The 24399-nt window shown below is 33.4% G+C and overlaps 1 protein-coding gene, 2 long non-coding RNA genes and 1 pseudogene across 19 annotated transcripts; 2 read left to right on the top strand and 2 right to left on the bottom strand.

The window, feature by feature from the left end:
• The first annotated feature begins 4350 nt into the window (after positions 1–4350).
• LOC139784992 (uncharacterized) lies at positions 4351–6566 on the top strand (annotated as a pseudogene).
• Positions 6567–8061: 1495 nt separating this feature from the next.
• Positions 8062–9487, bottom strand: LOC139784996 (uncharacterized). Its single transcript, XR_011721763.1, has 3 exons — positions 9353–9487; positions 9104–9171; positions 8062–9021 (listed from the first exon to the last, which is right to left on the bottom strand). It is a non-coding gene; the product is annotated as an uncharacterized lncRNA (long non-coding RNA).
• Positions 9488–10531: 1044 nt separating this feature from the next.
• Positions 10532–23735, top strand: LOC139784995 (probable ATP-dependent RNA helicase DHX37). 17 transcript variants are annotated; one of them, XR_011721748.1, is made up of 12 exons: positions 11018–11626; positions 11732–11857; positions 12398–12495; positions 13060–15400; positions 16186–16416; positions 16493–16694; positions 16758–16969; positions 17049–17146; positions 17807–17908; positions 18383–18630; positions 18884–20766; positions 22876–23735. XR_011721748.1 is itself a non-coding variant. In XM_071724164.1 (8 exons), the coding sequence occupies exons 6-7, from the start codon at positions 16767–16769 to the stop codon at positions 17128–17130; spliced, it is 285 nt and encodes a 94-aa protein (XP_071580265.1). In that variant the 5' UTR covers positions 11418–11626; positions 11732–11857; positions 12398–12495; positions 13060–16416; positions 16493–16694; positions 16758–16766; the 3' UTR covers position 17131; positions 17208–17529. The 17 variants fall into 17 exon arrangements, 2 of the variants coding, with proteins under 2 accessions (XP_071580264.1, XP_071580265.1); XR_011721749.1 differs by having other exon boundaries at positions 11026–11626; positions 13060–16416; positions 18884–19244; positions 20658–20766; XR_011721755.1 differs by having other exon boundaries at positions 11026–11626; positions 13060–16416; positions 18884–19155; positions 20658–20751.
• On the bottom strand, positions 18668–19513 carry LOC139784998 (uncharacterized). The gene is made up of 2 exons (XR_011721765.1): positions 19425–19513; positions 18668–19329 (listed from the first exon to the last, which is right to left on the bottom strand). It is a non-coding gene; the product is annotated as an uncharacterized lncRNA (long non-coding RNA).
• Positions 23736–24399: the final 664 nt, after the last annotated feature.

Below are 24399 nucleotides of genomic sequence, written 5' to 3' on the forward strand. Positions count from 1 at the left end.
TGTGCTATTAAAGCCCCACAGGTGACTGATGACCAGATGCACAGCATTGATGAATGGGAGTGGTCAATAATATATGACATAGCTGGATCAGTTGTGCATAGTGTCAAGTGCACAAACATGACAGTCTGCGATAACTGTTTCAAAAGTGTTCTTTGAAAAGGTGAAGGGCATCACCCTTATTCCATTATTGTTCAAATGAGGAGCTACAAAGAGGGGAGCCTTCTGTATGTGTCAAATCCTTGTTTCAAAGCAATCTTGAAGAGTAAAATTACTTTCCGCAACCTGATAGACACACTTACTGAAGCCAAAAATATGAACATTGTGGACTTCTTAGTAAAAGAGCTACAGTATGTCTGGGAAGGAGCAGATGTACCTCTCTGCCATGATATCACTACTAAAATCCTGAAGAGATTTATCACAATGCGACTGAAAATGTATGGATTGAAAACAAGAAAAAAACGTACTGAAATGAACTCTGAACGTGTTTATAACAGTAAGACTGCGGCCAGGTTTGCTATCGTTCGCTGATTCGGTCTCTTACCTGTGCAAAATTTATGACTGTTTATTTCATGATCTCACAATACATACATATTATATATAATATATTTTATATTTTATATTTTATATTTTATATATTTTATATATTTATAATATGTACCAATGCTCATATGCAGAGTATATTATTTGTGTTATGCTCTCTGGTAGGGTATTTTTATTTTATTTTTATTTTTACATATTTTAAGACTGATAAACCACTAATGTAAATTTACATAAAATAAAGAATATATTGTGAAAATAATAATTTATTTCAAAATTAGAACAATTATACAATTTTATATATGTATATAGTGATTTGCATTAGGGGAGACCGGGGCTAAACAGTCTGGTTTTTTTCGGTGCCGATTTTTATCAACAAAATAAATAATTTTAGTTAAAAGTGGTATACCACTGTAAAGAGTGAACCTTTAGCTACAAAATTTATTAAGGAAATTTTTATCTACGTCGCTTTGTTTAACCGGTATAGAGCAAAAACGACAACGGTGGAAAAATTGAAATCTCAAAAATGCCGGGGCTAATCGGTCCCCCCCCGGGGCTAATCGGTCACACTGCATTTTCAATACATATACATACATCTAATCCTGAAAAATAATAGGATACATTTTAATAATTGTTTTTTAAGAGAAAAATATAAAAATTTATTTAAAATTTTTATGCGAAACATTATTAAAAAATAATTGTTTTACCTATTCCATAAAACAATTTAGGCACGTGAATACAGAGGTTAACCAAATCGTAAACTCCCCAACGGCACGTCACATTGTCAACGCGGGCAACCACGGGGAACACGCGTGACGGCGTTCCGGTGCTATAGGATCAGCGCGGACCCTCGAGCAACCTAACCAAGCCGCGTTTCTCGCGGGGGAGCGATAAATAGCGACAGGGGGGTTAGAAAAGCTCGCGGTGGAGCGCGACCATTTCCAACTCGACGGCGTCCTCGCGCCGATTCCTCGACGACCACGATGACCACCACCACCACCACCACCACCACCACCACGACCACCACCACCACCACCACCACCACCACGACCACCACCACCACCACGACCACCACCACGACCACCACCACCACCACGACCACCACCACCACCACCACCACGACCACCACCACCACCACCACGACCACCACCACCACCACCACGACCACCACCACCACCACCACGACCACCACCACCACCACCACGACCACCACCACCACCACCACGACCACCACCACCACCACCACGACCACCACCACCACCACCACGACCACCACCACCACCACCACGACCACCACCACCACCACCACCACCACCACCACCACCACCACCACCACCACGACCACCACCACCACCACCACGACCACCACCACCACCACCACGACCACCACCACCACCACCACCACCACCACTAACACCATTTATTTAATATTTATTCGACATTATTTTAATATAATTATTTTACATTAATTATTTATTTGCAATAATGATTTAAAAAAACGTTTATTTAACATTTATTCGACATTAATTTAATAATTACTTAACGTTACTCATTTATTTGCAATAATGATTTTAAAAAACGTTTATTTAACATTTATTCGACATTAATTTAATAATTACTTTACATTACTCATTTATTTGCAATAATGATTTAAAAAAACGTTTATTTAACATTATTCGATATTAATTTAATAATTACTTAACGTTACTCATTTATTTGCAATAATGTTTTTAAAAAAACGTTTATTTAACATTTATTCGACATTAATTTAATAATTACTTTACATTACTCATTTATTTGCAATAATGATTTGAAAAACATTTATTTAACATTTATTTAATATTAATTTATTATTTACTTTAAATATTATTTTATATTAATTATTTCATTATAAGAGATGTTTTATCATTTTTCTGTTCTTATTTTGCTCTATAAAAATGCCGTTTTAATTGTGGCAAATTTCCGCGTCACGTATCTATATATATAAAGCTGATATATATATTATATATATATATATAGATATGTATGTGTGATAATTATCAGTCGATTAAAGATGGATGAATTCACACACACATCACACATATATTATGTATCAGAACATTGAAACATATAATTTTATATTTAATAATGGTGATATCGTGTGAAAAGTGAATTACTATATAATAAAGTGTGGATTAATAATTGATCTATAAATATTTGGTATGTATACAATTATAAAAATTTTGTATAAATAGAAAACTCGTAACGTTTTGTTCCATTAGAAATAACTAATCAGCTTGTTTCCCGCTTTTCAGTCTGGAATCTACACGGCGATCATCTTCTCTCGTGTAAGCTCAGCGCCTGCACGGACATGTGCATGGTTCCTATTTGTGTGAGTATCCCTTCTATCTCTGCTTTTCAATTAGGCCGCGTTTCGAATCCCGCGCGACGTTCCCTCTCCCTACTCTCGCAAGTCTCGCCCCGCGTCGTCGCCATTTCGTTTGTCGCGTGCAGGCGTGCAGCTCTTGCTGCTCTTGTGCTCACTGCTCACCACTCTCACCAGTACTGTGTACGTAGCGTGTCGTGGATCATCGTTTGTCGATCATCGATTAAGTTCCAATAGCGTATATTACACTTGAAATCCGGCTCCACCGTGTCTGGAAAGGAGGACAAGCGATCGGCTCGTTTTCCGAAACTTTCTTAGAAAGTCGAGAAGGACGAGCGCAATCGCGAGGTGTCGAGACAAGACGACAATAAAGCGGGACACCGAGTATTCTCAGACCCGCAGCGAGAAGAGAACGTACGACGGAAAGCTCAGCCACGAGGCTTTCGCGCTATCCAGGCGAGTCATCTCCGTCGCGGCAGAGGCGGTTTTCGTATTCGGAAAATCCTTTAACGAGGATCCATTGGAAGGCAAGTCTGGTGCCAGCAGCAGCAGTTTGTAGACACGTGGCTCTGCGGACGTACGTATTTAACGTCGGTTTTAGTCAAATTTTGATGGCCTTTTTATGTATTATTTTCCGTTCTACGTGTGAGAGCTGCGTTCCATTTGGCGTTCGCAACGCTCTTGGAATCGTTCGTTGTTTGTCAAAGAAAGAAGGACAAACAAGGACATGTAAGACGTACACCAAGGATAGGTCATTTTTTATATCCGGCATTCGTGTATATATATCACGTTTTAGCTGCGTGCGACGTGGCTAAAGCCCCTTGCACAATTCCAGGCAACAGGCTGTTGGTTGATAGGCAAACGACTAGCGTTTACATTTGTGCAGTAAATGCTCTGAAGCGTTCTTCTTTTCTTTCTTCCTTTATTGAAACAACGGAGAAAAGGAATGCTTCGAAGTATTCGTAGCATTAAGTGGACCGCAGCTTATCACGCATTTTCCGTGCGATCTAATTGACTCGAACGTCAGTCTAATTTAAATTAACAGATCTGTGAAACCCTTCTTTCTTTACATTTTACCAAAATACGCATTTCGTAGCTATTTTATATATTGCATATTAAGTATTTTCATACATAACACTTTTGATTTTCATGCTTAGTTAGATATAAATGAGTGTATTGATCCTTGGATTTTTCATCTCCAGGTAGACCGCCATTGCTTCTCATAAAATTTCCGATTTTGCTGATATCCTTCGAAGATTGAGGATTGGAAAGAAATTGGAGGTTTGGAATTGACGTTATATTTGAGAGCTTTAAATTTCACTGCTGTGTGCATCTGGCAATTGCTTATCACATTTTGGTAAGTCCACTTGAAGAGTTAGACTCTATGTATTTTGATGGCTTTTAATACATGCAATTTTAATATATGCATCACATCACGCATCACGAATATGGGAGCATTGAGTTGGTATCCTATGGCTGAACATAAAGCGACAATACGTAAATTAGTGAAACAGTGTGTAAAAGCCGATTTGAAATGGAATTGTTTTTGTACCCAGAAGATACAAGAAGGCATTGGTAATGTTTACAATAAGATAATTTTTTGACAAATAATTTGTTTTTCAATGATTTATACATTCTTGCACTTATTAATGAAATTCATGATTTTTGCAGAAAACTATGATCAAGGGATGAAAATGCTCATAAAAATTGCTAAATATCCTAATGCTAAAGTATATTCGGACATGGAAGAAAAAGGCAAAGGGAAACGCTTGAAGAAACCAATAAAACATTTTGAATCGGACAAAGAAAATTTCGAAAAAAGACGAAAGTTGATACCACCAATACCAAAATTGTCGAGCAAGTCGCGGACGAATCGGCCATTGTCTGACACTGACACTGACAAAGTGGAGAAAATGGTAAAACGGTTATACATATATGTAGATGAAGTTTTAACATGTTTAGATAACAATAAATAACAACCGATTTTTTCTTATAAGAAATAAATGTTCGTGAAATATCGAAAAACAAAGATGATGATATACACTGTGAGGGAGTAAAACTCTCAAAAGAGAGTTCCTTTTGCGTACAGAAGTACGCAAATCAAAGCCTAATACAGCTACTTCAGAAGGGATATGCAATTCTCCAAAATTTTCTTTGAGTGCCAAAGGATGTAAAATACATAAAAAAGTCATAGATGTGCTTATACCTCTGAAGGAGAAGTCACGTTAGAATCTCTAGCAGATGCAGTTTGTTATCTCAATGGTATGTTGATAATATCGTTGTTACTATTTTAGTAATAAAATTATATTATAATTGAAAATAAATGTTTTAATACACTATTACATTAGTTTGGCTCACAATATGGTTTATGCCAATTATATTATAGTAGAAACTTCACAAAATTGAGTTTATATTTGATTAATGTTTAATTTTTTAGAACAAATTTAATAACATTCTGTTTTTTATTACTTTCAGCTGAAATGTTATTATGTAAACAGGACTTGCGCAAAACGGACAAAAATTTAGAAAGTTTTTTAGAAACAGAGATGATGACGAAAAAACCTACAACTGAAAAACCTACTATAACTGCAGTGCATATTTTGGATGAATTTCCAATAACAAATCTGGACGATCTAAAAGAAATCGAACATAGACTAAAGAAAGACGAAACTTTTTATTCGGAAGTGGTAAGATATTTGATTCTTTCTCGAGCTCTCGATCTTCATATATATATATATAAACTATAATTTTATAAAATCTATAGGTCAATGCCCTACATTTATCAGTTATGGGAGAATCTGTTCAGAAAAAGGTCAATTCCGTTCTTCGGATGGTTCTGGACGATAAACTAGCAAGCCTTTTTAATTGGAAGGGTCAACGAGGAACCAAATTGAAGTTATCGAAGCGCCGAATAACCAAAGTAATGATCGGTAAGATTTTATATTATTTTACAGTTAATCTTTTCGCTACGGCTGATTTGCTACCATTACGCTGCACGGGAAAGCAAGCCACGAATATATACTTTGCCGCAGAGAGTCTAATTTGTCCATTTCTAATTTCCAATGTACATAAACTTTAATCTCGACTCTCGTTAACTTTAACTTATCTTTTCTTGCTATAATAATGTTATATTTTTTCTTACAGATGCGGTGACTAAGGAATTTCCAACAATAAACGAGACGATGTTTGGTAGAAAAGCGGGACCATGGCTAGCTCAGGCTACTTTTCGTATGAAAAAGTAAATATACATTTTAGTATTATATAAGATTTTTTTTGCAGATTTGGTTATGGTTATTATATAGATATATATCTATAAGTCAAAGATTTATAAGAAGTCATTGGACTGTACAGCATTAATTATATTTGTTCATTAATACTGATATATTTAACATTAACAGACACATCGGCAACAATAACGAGGCTCATTCAGATGACGACGATGATGACTCTGAAAACTGCAATAAGAGTAGTGATGAGAGCAATGAGGAAAAGAATGATGAGGAAAAAAATCTCCCATAAAGATATTTTTAGTATATGATAAATATATTAGACATGTAAGAAAGAAAAAAATATATATATAACATAGACATATTATTTCGTGTAGAAATATATTAAAATTATATAATAAAAAAAATAAAATTTTTATTTTTTCAATTTTAATAAAGTACTTTGTTGTTTTAAAGCCTATCAATGAGCACATACGAATACTAAGATAATACGAATACTAAGATTTTCATACAACTATATAATAATATAAATATATATAAAAGAACAATTTTTTGATGTTGTTTTTCAAATATTAAAAAAATTTTTCTCTAATGTGAAAGAAATATTTATTCAAATCTTAAATTAACGTTTGTCAAACGTTAAAAAAACATTTTAGAACACGTTAAAATAGATGTTTTTGTAACATAAAAAAAAACACTTTTTCAAACGTTAAAATAAACATTTCCAAACATTAAAAAAATGTCCTTTTAAACGTTAAAATAAACGTTTTTTTAACATTAAAAAAACACTTTTTCAAACGTTAAAATAAACGTTTTTAAACACTAAAAAAATGTCTTTTTAAACGTTAAAATAAACATTTTTTAAACACTAGCACCACAGACGCGCGCTTTGCGCGCGCTATTTAGCTTTAACATTATGCTATTACTATTACACTATTAATTTCTTGATACACACAACTGTCAAAATATACGATGACAGCTGCAAATGAAGTAAGCGCAGCGAGAAAACCAATCAGCATCGCGGAAAAGCGGCAACAATAAATTCGACTATCGACTTAACATGCCTTTTTTTAGAAAGGATTAAAAAAACATTTTTCTTAAACGTTAAAATAAACGTTTTTGAACATTAGAAAAATGTTTTTTTAAATGTTAAAATAAATGTTTTTTTAATGAAAAAAAGATGTGTTAACCCATGATTTTTAACATTTTTAAAAATGTTTTCAAAAATGTTTTCAAAATGTTCTTAAAAATATTTTTAAAAACATTTCTTTGCTGATTGGGTTACGGAAAGAAACTACAGCGGATTACAGAAAATTATATTACAGGAACTACATAAAAGTATTACACAAAATTACAGACTGAAGTATTGTAATATACTGTAATATTTTCGTACTATACGCTCGGATTACAGGAAAATATTACAGGATTACAGGACTACAAGATTGCAGTCCTCTTAATACTAGAGGACACTGATTTCCGATATTCACCCGGCATAAAAAAAAATTATTTTTTTCTTAGTTTTATTACTTTTTTATAACTAAATTTGTTTCTTAAAATGCAGTCTATGATTATAAATATTTTCTTGTATTTGAAAAACACACTTACCTTGGTGGGATTCGAACTCGGGACCTCGGGACCTCTGGATCGTGAGCCAACTGCCTTACGTGGTAGACTACTTCTTAATTTGATGTAAGTGTTATATATAGTCTACATATGTCATAACCAGCACAAATATATAATTTTTCAAAAATCATCTTAAGAAACAAATTCAGTTTAAAAAGAGTAATAAAATTTTAAATTGGATATATGATATAATATTTCTTAAAGTCGGGTGAATGCCAGAAACCAGTGCCGGCTCATTATGAAATTACTTATAAAATATGAAATTAAAAAATAATAAAATGTGGTTAAAAAGTGATACATTAAATCTAATAAATTTCAAACAATATTTATAGAAATAATTTATATATATACAGCTGCATTGAAGTAAAAGTATACTATATATGGAGGTAGAGGGGTAAAAACCACAGTGGTGTAACTCAAATTTTTAAAAATATTTTCTCGTGTGCATAGATGCAATCTGTACAATATATAAATTGCATCTATGCACACGAGAAAATATTTTTAAAAATTTGACTTACACCACTGTGATTTTTACCCCTCCATATATGATAAGACTCGCTATTTCAAATTTTATGGATTACTGGTAGCATTACGTTTAATACACATGTGTAGTAGTGTATTACACATTTTGTAGATTACATGTGTAGTCTACTACACAAGTCACTTACCACACGTGTAGTATATTACACATATAATGGATTACACGTGTAGTCTACTACACAAGTCACTTACCACACGTGTAGTATATTACATATATAGTGGATTACACGTGTAGTGGATTTCACCCTTCATGATTAGACGTGTATTCCATATTACAGGGATTTCACGCACTAAGTAATTACAGCGTGTAATAACTACAGATTATTGTGTTCCTTTCTGTGATAACTACAGGTGGTCCTGTAGTAACTTCACAAGTGTAATATTTACTGGCTGTAGTTTCTTTCCGTAAGGGACTGTATTATTACATTATAAATTATAAATATACAATTAGTCCGTTTATAATTACGTTATAGACAGAACGAGCCCAAAACACTAAGACTCTTTACAAACTCCTTTATAGCTCAAAACCTTTAGCAAGCGCTTGCCAACGTATAGCTCCTGCTTCATTAGGTGTATCTCACAAACCATTTTTTCAAAAGTAGCAAAGTCACTGTTATACTCCTCTTGAAGATTTTTTAATTTTTCTTCCACTATTCTGGTCTGGAATTTGAGATACTGTATTTCATCCGCCTTAGACGATGGAGCAGAGATGAGATTTAAATTGGAGCTCTGCAGAAAGATCAAGGTTAAGCAACAGTACTAGGGTCGACGGATATTTGTAATTTATTTGAGAAAAAAAAACTGGATTTACCTCACACATATTCAGAAATGGACCAGCAGGTTCGCTGATATGACAGTGAAATAACTTGCTCTTTCTCCCTGCACAAAAGAAAATTATTGAAAAGCGTAAAACTTGGTAGGAGCCTAACCTCAAACGAGCAACAAGTCTCTCAATATTCGAAAATGTCACGTTCGATGCATTTCATTATTTCATTTCTTACATAAAAATTGATGTAATGTCGATACAGGTATTGAACTGCAACGAAGAATAAATACTTACTTTAGTAAACAGCACTGATTGCGCTGGTTAAAACAGGTTAAAAGTAGAAACACCATGGGCTAGATAGTGACGGCTAACGGCAGCAATAAGGTGGGGGTACGATCACAAGATGGCGACGACAGCAAAGTGGGGGTAAAGTTTGCGTCTCTCTACTAATATAGGACTCTACTTTTCACGTTCCGTCCTAGGGGAAAAGATACATGATCGATCCCCTGCACAGGACGCGGAAACGATTGCCGCGCGGCAAGAAGCGACGCGATAGCCAATCAACGTGATGTTTTTCCGTAAGAACTAAAAGTTGATTGGCTACCGCGTCGCTTCTTGCCGCGCGGCAAGTGTTTCCGCGTCCTGTGTGCAGAAGCCATATTACGTATCTTTTCACGAGGTGAAAACACACATTCGTATGTATTTGACCGGAAATGAATGTCCGGTAAAAGAATCTACATATGAAATCGTTTGTATTTCGTATGAAGACTTTTGAAGTGCAATTGAAAAGGTTTGTGAGTCATTCAGTTAATTGTAATTAATTAATCATTTTTTCACCATACACTTAGCCGGAATAGATAAATTAAACAAAGGTTTTGTATCGAATCGTTTGTATTTCGTATGCAGTGACTCACAAACCTTTTCAATTGCACTTCAAAAGTCTTCATACGAAATACAAACAATTTCATATGTAGATTCTTTTACCGGACATTCATTTCCGGTCAAATACATACGAATCTCACTTGGTGGTAACCCATTGCGCAGAAATACGGAATAGTGGGGATGTCACCATACGTATACGTCATACTCGACTGTTTCCGGAACGGTTCGAGCAGGTTCGGCTCGAAATATGAGGTCTGTTCTTTGCAGCTGAACTGGCTGCACTAGTTCAGAGTTTATCTTTTTTACACCACATTGGAAGGAAAAGGATGAACTCTGAACTAGTGCAGCCAGTTCAGCTGTAAAGAACAGACCAATGGCTGCTGTTTATCGCTGTCAGCAGTCCACAACAGTCTACAGCTGTATTTATTAAAATAAATTGTGCGGTTAAAGTCTACAGCTGTATTTATTGAAATAAATTGTGCGGTAAAAGGGTGTAAAAACTATTATCGCAAAACAAAAAATTTGGGGAAAAAAGTGCAATATTTTTCATTCCCAAAAGAATGGCACTAAAGTGGCTCGAAGTGTGTAAAACACAAGATACCAAAGGTAAAGTACCGTAAAAATAATTTGTGACATTACTGTAATAAATGATACAAACAATTCATTACATTCTGTTTTCTTTCTGCTTTATTTGTGCATGTAATACACTCTCCTTTGTTCCGTATTGCATAATTTGGACTGCTAACTTTACCAAAACGTCACACTAACGACTCGGCTGTAACAGTGTCCTGACACTGGAATATATAATGCAATATGTTGTAAATGAAACGTTTATTTCGTGGAACATTCGGGATTTTATCGTTACCTAGACATTGACGTCATGTTTCAGCGACGTAATGGCTTAAATATTATACAGCATGAAGTATTGCAAATACGGATCATTAGAATTTTTGTTAAGAGAAAGAACATATTTTCATATATTTAATAGATTAGAACCTAATATTATACTATACCCAGTGAGAAATGGTTGTTCGAATCGACGTCGATTCGAGCTCGAAGGGATCGAGTGGTCATCGACGATCGATTTCAACTAAATTTCGATGTGTTTTCGATCAATTGTTTAGACATGAGGAAATACCTAATTTCAATAATATGTCTCGGAATTTCTCATTTACTTTGCGTTTTCACTTTAAAAATACATACAAATACTAACATGTCGATTCGACATCGATTCGACATCGATGCAATATCATTAAATGTGAGAATTCGAAATGCTCGCAAATTGTGATTAAATTAATCAGTGAGTTGAAATAAACATGTACGAAACATGTTACTATTACGTTTTTCGACTGAAGATGTAAACTCTTTTTGGATCAGCCGACAGTCGTTTGAATTTGGTAAGTAACTCCCGCCCTACTTATATATATGTACATACATATTCGCTACGCCGCCGGGCCCCGGATCGCTGTACTCAGATTCGCTATCTCGATACCTTCGTGGTTCGCACGTGTTCGCCATCTTAATCTCATAATTTATTCGTAATATTCCTGGTGCTGTTCGGGACTCGATCTCGTGATTTGTGCTTGCAATAATAAATCAGACAATTTAGACATTTACAGTGTAATTGATCTCTCGACTCGCCCAATCGCGAGCGCCGTAGATCATCCGCGGGAGCGTGAGCACGCGGTACAAGATTTTACAGTTATATCAATTCAAGACTTTAATTTATCCTTATTCTTACTTATATTTTCTTTTAAATATTCGTGTTTGTATCATGAATTTGATTTACAGACTTTACGGTAATCATATTGGAATCATTCCACCGGCGTTGATTGACCTGTTGCTTCTTGAGGCCTGTGTTTGGTTATGTTTGGATGCTACTTTTAATGTTTTACTGCCATGGCTCAACTATTACCAGTAAGTTATTCTCGATCATGGTCTTGCATTTAGAAATATTTACATTTTGTCTTGAAAGCAATACAGAAGTATATGTCTGTGGAAGTTCAGCCTCAGAGGTAAAATACCTGATGCTACTTCGCGATCGTTCAAGTATTTTTTGTTACAAGGTCAAATTCAAGCATATCTCGTGCTAAATTATTTCACTACCTACATGAATATTATTTAAAATATTCATGTAGGTAGTTTATTACTGTTCATGGCATAATGTTGAGGTTAGGGATTGTGTTGGTGGCCGGCTTTTGAGTAGGAATGTCTCTTGTTCACTAGTAATCTTTTTGTGGACTTTTCAACTTGTATTGTTTATTTTATTATCAATTTCATTAGCGATTTACGGACGAAACCTGTCAGCCTAGCCTCCTTTGAAGCTGATAGATTAATTTGATACATATACTTATTATTTAACAGGAGCGTTTGTAATATATTAGCCCGTGGATTTCATTTTAAATTATTTTCGTGAGGTGTTCTGATTATGTACTATAAACTGTTTGTGTTTATCAGTGCAGAAAAACTTTTAGACGCAGGGCTGCTACAGCTGTTCAAAATCGAGAGGCGTTTCTTGAATTGCGACAACCTATTATTGTGGACTGCCCTCAAAGGTGAGAATGTTATTTACTTCTAGTGAAACATGTGTTTCACATCTCTCAATAGATTGATCTTTTCAGTACATGTTAAAATTCATGTTAAAGCAAGTATTGATTCCAATGCATCATTGCTCAATGTTTCATTTTGTACCTAATTGAGGACTTAGTTCAATAAATGCATTTGATTTAAAAGTTTCTGAACTATAATGTACTGTAAATTCTATGTTCTAGTATTTAGTTTATCCAGAAGTAGTGTTTTTTTATTTGTTTAATAAGCCCTGATATGAAAATGTAGGTTTTCTGTCAATAAAGAAATGTAAAGTGTTGAATTGTTTTAATTGTCCAATTTTACCTATTTGCTTTTACTTTTCATGGAAGTGAAAGTTGGAGTTCATTTTCTGACTAATATTTAACTGGGTATAGGAGTTTTTCATTTTAACTATGGGCATAGATTTACTTTTACATAAAACAATATAATGTTTAAAAAGAGTAATAATTTTCCTTTGCATTTGTTTTGTAGTTTGAACAAACATAAATTAGTGTACAGCTTTATACAATCTGTGCTTTTGCCTTATTCAGGTGCTGTCAGTTTAAAAATAGATGATACAGACTTCTCAGCGTGTAAAAAAGGAGTACAAGTTTGGCTCAAAGATGCCAAATGGAGAGATCAAGAAGGTAGCACTTCTAGTCAGCAGCCATGTCCTAGTCAGAAGAAAAGTACCAGGAGAGAAAGAGGATTGAGGCAGAACTATAGCAGTAATAGTGAAGAGAGTACTTCTTCAACCAAACATGCAGCTACTATAATTTAATAATGTTGCTGTCTAAAATATGTGTAGGATGACATCCTAGTAAACACAACGTTACATGTAAAGTACATATTAGTTAAAATTTCCTATTCAACAATATAACTTAACATGTAACAATGTAATGTAACACTTATGTTATATAATAGTTACATTGTTGAGTAGGAAATTACAACTATCATTTACATTACATGTAACATTGTGTTTACTGGAATATATCTCTTTTCGTACTAAAACCTATATATATTATTTTATTCCTTTTATTTAGTTATTGCAACATAGTCAGAGGTTGTATTAAATTTTTGAGAAGATTTAATGAAGTTTTATTGTAATATGTTCAGTTATTTTATTTGTTTGAGAAGATTTATTGTAACAAAAGTTTTATTTGTTCAGATACAGTATAGTTATTTTGAAATACTTTAGAAATTTATGCTGTGAGGTACTTAGCATGTTATTCCTATGAGTCAAACTGTCTGTCATCTCATTACCACAGTAGATTTATTCTGACATTAGATGCAATCATTTAAATTTCTGAAGCCTTAATGCTAGTCTACAATCTTGCTTTAAGAAAATATTTTAGCTCTAAGCTGTAAATTGTAATCAATCACAGTCGATTCTCCTTACATTTGACTGTGGTCACAGCTTATGGATTAGAGCTAAAATATTTTTTTAAAACAAGATTGTAAATTAGTACTTATATTTGTTTTAAATTTAGTGTTTGCCTATGTTTATCACGGTTCATTAAAAGTAAAAAATATTTTTTTTTTCTGTTCATTATGGCATTCCTTATAAAATATTCAAATAGATATGCATGCTTTGTACAGAAATTTGATTCCTTTTTTCCTATAGGTTTTCTTGTATAAACCAAAACTGGTTTGTCAATTTTTATCATTTTTGTTTACTCTACTAATTTTTAAGAGCTCTTGTATACATTTTTTATTTTTAACATGTTTTCTCTGTGGTCATTTCAGTTAGTTTCATTGATCTCATTATAGTCAAATGTATAAAATATCAAGAATTAAAAGCCTTGCGATCCAAGCCTAGTTCTTTGACGGCCTTATGTTAGTTTCTGTATATATATATACTATATATATACATATAATTTTTCCAACAAACTGCGCGCCGATTAATGTCGGACTTTAAAACACAGTTATTGTTAGAATTAAAAACCCTTCCCTCCCCGGAATTAAATCGACTCGATTTAATTATCTAAAAACTGTAAAGAATTTTATTGCGAAAAAAATTACCTCAGCCAGGGTTCGAACCTGGAACCTCCCTCATTCCGTGTAGGGCGTCGTACCAATTCGACCACCGAGGCATGTGGTAATGTTTATCGCAATAACCGGTGATAATAGTTTGGAACGTTTTACTCAGGCGACGTGAATAAATAATAATAAGAGAAATAGGATCGACAATATACAATATCAAGAATTAAAAGCCTTGCGATCCAAGCCTAGTTCTTTGACGGCCTTATGTTAGTTTCTGTATATATATATACTATATATATACATATAATTTTTCCAACAAACTGCGCGCCGATTAATGTCGGACTTTAAAACACAGTTATTGTTAGAATTAAAAACCCTTCCCTCCCCGGAATTAAATCGACTCGATTTAATTATCTAAAAACTGTAAAGAATTTTATTGCGAAAAAAATTACCTCAGCCAGGGTTCGAACCTGGAACCTCCCTCATTCCGTGTAGGGCGTCGTACCAATTCGACCACCGAGGCATGTGGTAATGTTTATCGCAATAACCGGTGATAATAGTTTGGAACGTTTTACTCAGGCGACGTGAATAAATAATAATAAGAGAAATAGGATCGACAATATACAATATCAAGAATTAAAAGCCTTGCGATCCAAGCCTAGTTCTTTGACGGCCTTATGTTAGTTTCTGTATATATATATACTATATATATACATATAATTTTATGTATAAATGTATAAATGTATAAATGTATAAATGTATGCATATTTTCAATTGTAGTCGTTAAAAATGTTCTTTATGTGATCATTAAAATTGATGTTAATCTCAAAATTGATTTTCTGTACACAATCCTCTTGATTCAAGCAGGCAATGATGCCACGAAGATTATAATTCGACTGAATTCCAAAGGTATTTTATCATATTTTATTCACATACATGGCCGGTTGTTCTGTTTATTGATGTTATCAGGAGGGAAGGAAAAAGGAAAATGAGGGGAGAGGGTGCACCACATTCGATTCGACGTCGATTCGACCTCTTTTCGAAGATGACAAAGTAAACTATGTAATGAGTCTAAATGTCACAATGATGTCTGAATACACGCGTAACCTGATATTTGCTATGGGTTCAAAATATATGCAGATCAAAATTTCATCGAAATTCCATCGATATCGAAAACACATCGATTTCAGGGACAAAATCACATCGAATCGATGTGCTCGATCGATGTCTTTCATCGACGTCGATTCGACGTCTAGTCGATCAATCATTTCTCACTGGGATACATTTTGTATGTACATTTTGTTGTTTAGGAAGGATATGTTCAGTTCATTTTGAACCTTCGTGTTTTACAAAGTCATTGCAGCAGCAATTGCTAGGGTACTCCCCGAGAAAAGGTCGCAAACTAAGAAACGATGCAATGCCTACGTTGCATTTGTTTCACAAATTGCAAGTGGAAAAAACTCCATTGCTTGATAACTCTGAGAAAACAACTGTTGCTTTACTGCATGCCCTAAGAGCACAGTTGACGGAAAGTCGACGGCAAGTCGACTTTTATAAGTCGACTTCTAGTCGACTTCTAAAAATGGCGGAAAGTCGACTAAAAGTCGACTTCTAAATAGTCGACTTCTAAAAATGGCGGAAAGTCGACTAAAAATCGACTTCTAAATAGTCGACTTATAAAAAGACGAAAACAGGTCAAGCGGCGCGTCATGCATCATCAATATGGCGGCGAATCTCGAGGAGGCTGGAGGACCAGAGTGGACCAGAGTTTACGCGAGTGCGAGGAATACGTGCCGCGAGACAGGACACGATAAGACGCCAGATAGTTTTTGCAGGTATGGCGGATCAAGTCGCGAGAAAGGTTTTGCCCGACGAGGTAAAAGAGGATCAGGATAAGGCCAAGTGGAAACATGCTTACAGGTTAGGTATGGTGTGTTATTAATTATCATCGATAATTAAGACCTATTGAATGCGACCTCTCCATTCTGTATCATCTTTCAGAACACCAGAAATGAAGGAACCTGTGTTCATGCATTCTTCGTGCGTTCTACGGAAAATCAGTCCGGAATAGGTGGTTTATAAAGAGGTGTACGAAACGAATAAGATGTACATGCGAGGTGTCACGGTGATAGAACCCGAATGATTGCCGAAATTCGCCCATGCTATGCCATCTTAGTGAACCATTGGTTGATCCACCGCCAAGGTATTTTTATCACAATTGTTGCTTTATAATGTTTTTCCTACTTATTTATAAAGATATTTATAGATATAATCAATGAACCGGGAGGATCATTTGCCGCGTGTCTGGTACATTCGGAAAGGCCGAATGGGCACTACCATCGATGGATATAGAGCATCCGTGGACGGTGTCAAGTGGTTAGCGTATTTCTTCTTGGAGGGTCAAGTGTGCCCTAAGCTGAAACGATTTGTCCTGTCGCTGCTGACGACACCTGGGAGCATCACCAAGTCATGGGCCAGGTAAATCGTTATTCTATCTCCTTTCGATTTCACGTTGATTCATCGAATAGATTACATCAATTCAATACGATTTTTTCAGGTTGATACCACGCACTCAAGCAATAGTACAAACGCTGCAGTCGCAGGGAGTCGTGTCCAAACACAAACTGCTAGAAATCTGAGGTTCGGATAAAAAATGTGAGATTTTAATTTATAAAATAATATTTAGATATTATCATAGACTTCTATACAATACTAGACCGCTGACAGACATCTCGGCCGTGATGCTTGCCGCCATGTTGATTTTAGTCAAGATATGCTATACTACTATTCTATACAAGTGGTTTTATACAAGATTTCTATACAATAGTTTGGCATATACAGAATGTCCAAAAGAAAGGGTTTAATACTACAGGAGTAGTGGTTCGATTTCGGCATCCAAGTACGCTACACGTCGAAGGCATGACTTACAAACTTATTGATAACATGTACCAATATTTAACACAAAAACATTCGCCTGCTTCGTTATGTACTGTAATAACGAATGCAGATAAACGCACATCATGAGCAACTGAACACCCGATAGTGACTTATTGTTAATTCAATATGGCCGCACCCTTCACTAACACTTGCACCTTGCACTCGCATCAGCTTTTCGGCAGTGCGTCCATAGATGTTAGTGGTCTAGTATAAAAGTCTGTGGATATTATATATTTATAATAATATATATATATATATATATATATATAAAACAATATTATTATATATTTACAACATTATGATAATAATATGATATATATTTATATAGCTAATTTTGCATATTGTTTCGCGATTAACGCTGGAATGTTTTAATTTTAGTTCTGTTATTGTCAGCTTACCAGAAGTGGCTGCCGGAATCCGCGCACGCAGAAGTGGCACAGATATGGCCGCCTTTGTAATTAAGAATAAAACATTAGGATTGTAATTATACAGTTTTTTAGATAATTTATTTTATATATGAAAAAAAATCGAAATGCATCAGTTTTAGCCCTCCAGCAAGGGGTCGATTGTGTATCTTGAAATAATGAGGTAAAAATTACAAAAGTGAGAAAATTCATTAGCGTATCTACGATTTTATTTATCAAAATCTAATAAAATCTGTTAACTTTTGTTATTTTTACCTCGTTTCAAGATACACAATCGACCTCCAGACGTACGCGGCGGTTTATTTTATCGACTTTAAAAGTTGGCGGGAAGTCGACTTTTCGTCATGACGGGAAGTCGACTTTTCATCATGACGGGAAGTCGACTTTAAGTCGGTGGTTTTTGCGACATTCGCCGACTTCAAGTCGACTTCAAGTCGACTTTCGTCCTTAAAAATGTCGACTTCTCTGCCAAGTCAGTTTCGGTAGAAGTCGACTTCAAGTCGACTTAAAGTCGACTTTTTGCTCTTAGGGTGTTGACGATGTCCCCAATGCAATGACAAATACGTCGATGTCCACCGTCAATAAATCTGAAGAACCGATAAATGCATCGACACACATCAATGATTCCACCGATGTCATCGATGCTGTCGTGTCTATAGACGTGGTGGATGTATCATCGACAAGTATAGAAGATACGTCCAAAAATACTACGGTTGCCGTAATTGGTTCACCTGCTGCAACGGATCTTTGTAGCCCCAATAATGACATAGACTACATGTAAGTTCTGTGGTAGTAAAGAATATAATGTTGTATCTTGTTTTTGAAGAAAAAATGTAATATTAAATTTTTATTGATATTACAGAACACGAATCAGTATTGTAGAATAGTATATGTCGTTTCTGAGTTAATTTTAATCGTACGTTAATTTTATTGTATTTATTTTTGGACTGTTTGACAAAATGTATCTATTAATTTTCTCCGCATGGTATTAGTCTTATGTACGTTAGTCTTATACTGCGTGATTGTCAAGGAATCCAACGTTCTTGGATTGATTCTCTAAGCCGCGATAGTGACTATTCGTGCGAGCTCCTCCGCCCAACCGGGATAAGCACGATTCCAGACTCCGAGTAGCCAAGGGCGCTTAACAGCAATTTTCGAGCGTGATCGTCCTCTGACCTGTTCACCTAACCTAACCTAACCAGGTGAGCTCGCCTACGATCACTGCATGTCATCGCGTCGCGTTCGCGCTCGTCGTCTACCTCAGGGACAAGATCTCCGCCGCTTGACCGCAACATCTCCGTCGTAAAGATTTCCGAGCGATTCGAATTCCGACATAGTGTACCGTGAAACGGTCTTTTGACATCGAGCTCTCGATGCAAATCAATACGAACGTAACGAACGTCGTTCTCTCATCCGCAGCCCTTTTCTCGTTTGGCACTCTTTCTGAGTGGTGCCGGTGAATATTCACATATGAAGCTAGATCAAATACTTTTCTTAATACATTTTAGAGGTTAGATTGTACAATAATAAAAATTAGTAAAAAGAAATGTGCAAAAAACCACGAAATGTACCTTCTGTTTCGTGCTCGACCGGAGATTCCGCGGAGCGCGATTTATGCCGGCACCACTCAGAAAGAGTGCGAAACGAGGGGAGGGCTGCGGATGAGAGAACGACGTTTGTATTGATTTGGATCGAGAGCTCAATGTCAAAAGATCATATATATTTATGCATTACACATATCTTTTCCAACATTAGTAAACTGCAACATTAGTAAAATAGCAATTTACTACCCATACAGCACAAAATGTTTTCAAAAAATATTTTTGAATATTTCTATAAAAATATTGCAAGAAATATTTTAAAATGGTTTTAGGAATATTTTAAAAAAGTTAAAAAACCTTTTGTGATAACATTTTTAAGAATATTTTGAGAATTTTTTAAAAATATTTATAAAAATGTTCTTCTTTATCACCCAGGAAATATTTTCTTAAATATTTGAAATATATTTTTGAAATATTAATTTAAATCAACATATTTATTGTTTTATAATCTTGTTCCAAAATATTTAAAAATATTTTAAATCTATTATTGGTTCTAAAATCTTTTTTCAAATATTTTTGAAATATTATGAAATATTCTTAATTAAAAGATGCATGATAGCGCATCTTTCCGTGCTAGTTTGGAACGACGCTGCTAGGCGGCGCATAATGGTAAGACTAACTCGTAAGTAAATTTCAGTTGAGGGCTAATATAAGCAGGTCTCTGGCGAAGCAAAATCATGACATTCACAAGATAGATATGTATATTTTTCAAATATATAAAAAAAAAAGATGTACCTATACTTTACAGATATTAAAAAAATCTTTCAAACATGAAACACAATTATTACTTATTGGGTTAAACATATTTTATTTTTTGAAGTAATATTTCTAAAAGATTTTACAAATATTATTAAATATATTTATTTGCAATCTTATAAAAATATTTTTGAAAATATTTTTCTGACATGATCTGGCGGACATAGAAACATTCAAAAAATATTTTTGTGAATTATTTTAATCTTCCTAAAAAATATTTAAAAAATATTTTAAAAACATTTTGTGCTCTATGGGTAATGTTGGAAAAGATATGTACATGTTATATACAATAATATATATATATATATATATAATAATAATAATTATATGCTACCAAGATCCAAGCTCGGACCGTAAATGGCAATTTAATTTAATCTAATTTAATTGTATACCATAACGGTCGTATATTTCTGGTATTATTGTAAATTTTTTTGTGTTTTATTATAGGGGTTCTTCTCACATTCTATTTTTGATGGAACATATTTTGGATAGACATTACTATCAAAGGAGTTAATTTAAGCAAAAGCTGTATTGACCAAAGGTACATTATGGACACGTAAGTTAATACACAATAAAACTCATCTCAAAAGACCATATATATTTATGTATTACACATATCTTTTCCAACATTAGTAAACTGCAACATTAGTAAATAGCAATTTACTAATGTTGGAAAAGATATGTACAGACAGCGTCATTAATACCTAATAGAAAACGTTGAAAATTAAATAAACTGTAATTAATAATTAAAAATTTTGCTATCCTTAAATTATTCAGTAGTTTCTGTAATTCTTTTATGTGTGGGAAATTAATGTAGATATCCTAAAATATTATGAATATAATACTCAAAATTCTATAGGTTTTACTGTAATTTATCTTTCTTTTAAAAGGTGCTTAATAAAATAAATAGAATAAAATACAGAATACATTACATTTAGTACCATGTTCTATGAGCAGAAATAAGAAAAATATGTTACATAAACATACATCTCCAAAATGCTTCATTAGAAAGTTATAACCAAAATACGAAATGTATAAAAAACAATGTTATTTAAGTTTGTATTTTAAAGTACCGTCCTTCTCTCTCTCTCTCTCTCTCTCTCTCTCTCTCTCTCTCTCTCTCTCTCTCTCTCTCTCTCTCTCTCTCTCTCTCTCTCTCTCTCTCTCTCTCTCTCTCTCTCTCTCTCTCTCTCTCTCTCTCTCTCTCTCTCTCTCTCTCTCTCTCTCTCTCTCTCTCTCTCTCTCTCTCTCTCTCTCTCTCTCTCTCTCTCTCTCTCTCTCTCTCTCTCTCTCTCTCTCTCTCTCTCTCCCCCCTCTCCTGTCTATCCCTGTCAATATAAGCTATACAATATAATATTGAATTTATCACTCTAGAGATTTTATGTCAATTTTGCTTTATTTCTACAGCTGTATACAAACTTCTACTTTTTGGGACAATGTTCTACATGATATATATTGCTTGGTACTAGTAATCATAAAAGTTTTCACAATTACCTTCAATTATTTTAAATAACAAATACAATTAGAAGGATAAAATAATTGGCATGTTACTTATTCATGGCAAAATTATTATTTCCTTGATACAAAATTCTAACTTTTGCTATAACTTTCTTAAAAAAAGCATTTTGAGATCTACAACTCTGTACAAACTTTAGTAGCAAGCTCTATAAGCAGAAATAAGACAAAATATTTTATAAACATAGATCTCAAAATGCTTTTTTAAAGAAAGTTATAGCAAAAGTTAGAATTTTGTATCGAGGAAATAATAATTTTGCCATGAATACGTAACATGCCAATTATTTTATTCTTCTAATTGTATTTGTTATTTAAAATGATTGAAGGTAATTGTGAAAACTTTTATGATTACTAGTACCAAGCAGTATATACCATGTAGAACATTGTCCCAAAAAGTGGAAGTTTGTATTATTGTATACAGCTGCAGAAATAAAGCAAAATTGACATAAAATCTCTAGAGTGATAAATTCAATATTACATTGTATATCTTGTATTGACAGGGATAGACAGGAGAGAGAGAGAAGGACGGTACTTTAAAATACAAACTTAAATAAAATTGTTTTTTATACATTTCGTATTTTGGTTATAACTTTCTAATGAAGCATTTTGGAGATGTATGTTTATGTAACATTTTTTTCTAATTTCTGCTCATAGAACATGGTACTAAATGTAATGTATTCTGTATTTTATTCTATTTATTTTATTAAGCACCTTTTAAAAGAAAGATAAATTACAGTAAAACCTATAGAATTTTGAGTATTATATTCATAATATTTTAGGATATCTACATTAATTTCCCACACATAAAAGAATTGCAGAAACTACTGAATAATTTAAGGATAGCAAAATTTTAAATTATTAATTACAGTTTATTTAATTTTCAACGTTTTCTAATTGATAAAGATATTATATTATCACGGTCTGGAATGTTCAGGTTTTTAATTTATCACATTCAATATTTCATCTAGAATATTATTTGTATTTTGCTCAATATTTCCGTTTCTAATTTTATTAACATGTAAATTTTGATAATATTAAAAATTTATATTGTTATTTTAAATATTACTTTATTTATGATCATTTTATTATTGTCACAATATTTCAAGTAATATATTTTATGTAATATATAATAATAATTAATATGTTCCAGGTGTGATAAGAAAGGCTCATACGTATGCAACAGATGATCAGATATCAGCCCCGATAAAAACATGGTTAGCTCATGCCAAAGAACGGACTGCCAAAGAAAAAAGAGATTTCAAGGAAGTGTGAATGAAGAGGTATTTTTTGCAATCGCAAACAGAGAGGATTGATCCGCACATTTTTTTATTTTTCTACAAAGAATTCGTTTGAGTTAGCCTCGAATATAGGGTATCCTGGAATATAAGCGACCTCAATTTTAATATTTTTCTTTGGCCAATCTGGTGAAGTCAACTTTTAGTCAACGAAATTTGTTATCAAAATTCAAATCGGAGTTTTGCAGCTTGTATATTTTTAGAACGAGTCAATTGAAGGACCGCGAAAGTTATTTTTTTGAATAATAATAAGACTTCGAGAATATAGAAGTGATTGATTTTAGTTGTTTAATATTCGCTATTAATATGTCCTCATAATTAAGTTTTTGTAACTATTTCTCTTTTATTTAGTTCTGTTCTTTAATTATATTTCAAAAATATAGAAAACTAGACTAACTTTAATGTTATTAATTGTACCGAGCGTGTCGTCACTTTTTTAAAAGCTTTTGTAGAACGAGTCAATTGAAGGACCGCGAAAGTTATTTCTTTGAATAATAATAAGACTTCGAGAATATAGAACTGATTAATTTTAGTTGTTTAATATTCACTATTGCCGTATTGAATCTTTTATCCGAGAAATTCGGATTATGTCGTATAAATTCCAATTATATGATACATATATTTTATAAAATGTAGAAATATATGTGATTTATGTGAAATGAACATATATGTATATGATTTATGTGATATTAAATATATATGCAATGTAAAATGAGAGACATTTTTATATCAAAAAGTAGATACTTTATATAAAAATGAATAAAAAGTATGAAATAACATTTTTGTCTAAAGCTTTGTTTATATATGAATTAAATAATTTCACATTTTTATTTATTTTTTACATAAAATACCTACTTTTTTATCTTACACCTATATATTCCAATTATATATAAATTAATAATATGCTCAAAATATTTTATAAGTATACTAATAATATACCAGGAGATATTCTATAGTAGATACTGGTAATGTAATCAAAATATTTTTTTAATATACTCACAATATACAAAAAAATATTCTCAGTATATACTGAGTAAGCGTTTAGGGCAGACATTAGAACATCCTCAGTACATTCTCAAAATATCATGGACGTATTTCGAATATCAACAGGATATACACAATCTACGTTTGTGATATACTGAGTACATTCTCAGAATCTACCTGTGCTTTGTGGGATACGATATATAGATACGATATAATAGATTGTTCGCATTTTATTTCTTGCTTTCAGACTGCAATGGGAATTGGCAGTCTTGAAAAAGAAATTCAATATTTATAAGAAGAAAAAAGAAATTGATAGGTTAGTGTTTTTCTTTTATTTTCATAATGACATGGGCGTTTTTGGAAATGCCCATCTTTTGCAGATGATTATTTTTATT

This window comes from Temnothorax nylanderi, unplaced genomic scaffold (genome assembly GCF_030848795.1).
Source record: "Temnothorax nylanderi isolate EJ_2023f unplaced genomic scaffold, tnyl_v1.0 TNYL_tig0720_pilon, whole genome shotgun sequence".
Classification (NCBI taxonomy): Eukaryota; Metazoa; Arthropoda; class Insecta; order Hymenoptera; family Formicidae; genus Temnothorax; species Temnothorax nylanderi.

Coding starts and splice junctions, on each gene's coding strand:
- LOC139784995 (XM_071724163.1), top strand. CDS start 11,815: ATGCTACTTTTAATGTTTTACTGCCATGGCTCAACTATTACCA. Junction 11,858..12,402: donor CCATGGCTCAACTATTACCA/GTAAGTTATTCT, acceptor TTATCAGTGCAG/AAAAACTTTTAGACGCAGGG. Junction 12,496..13,059: donor ATTGTGGACTGCCCTCAAAG/GTGAGAATGTTA, acceptor TGCCTTATTCAG/GTGCTGTCAGTTTAAAAATA.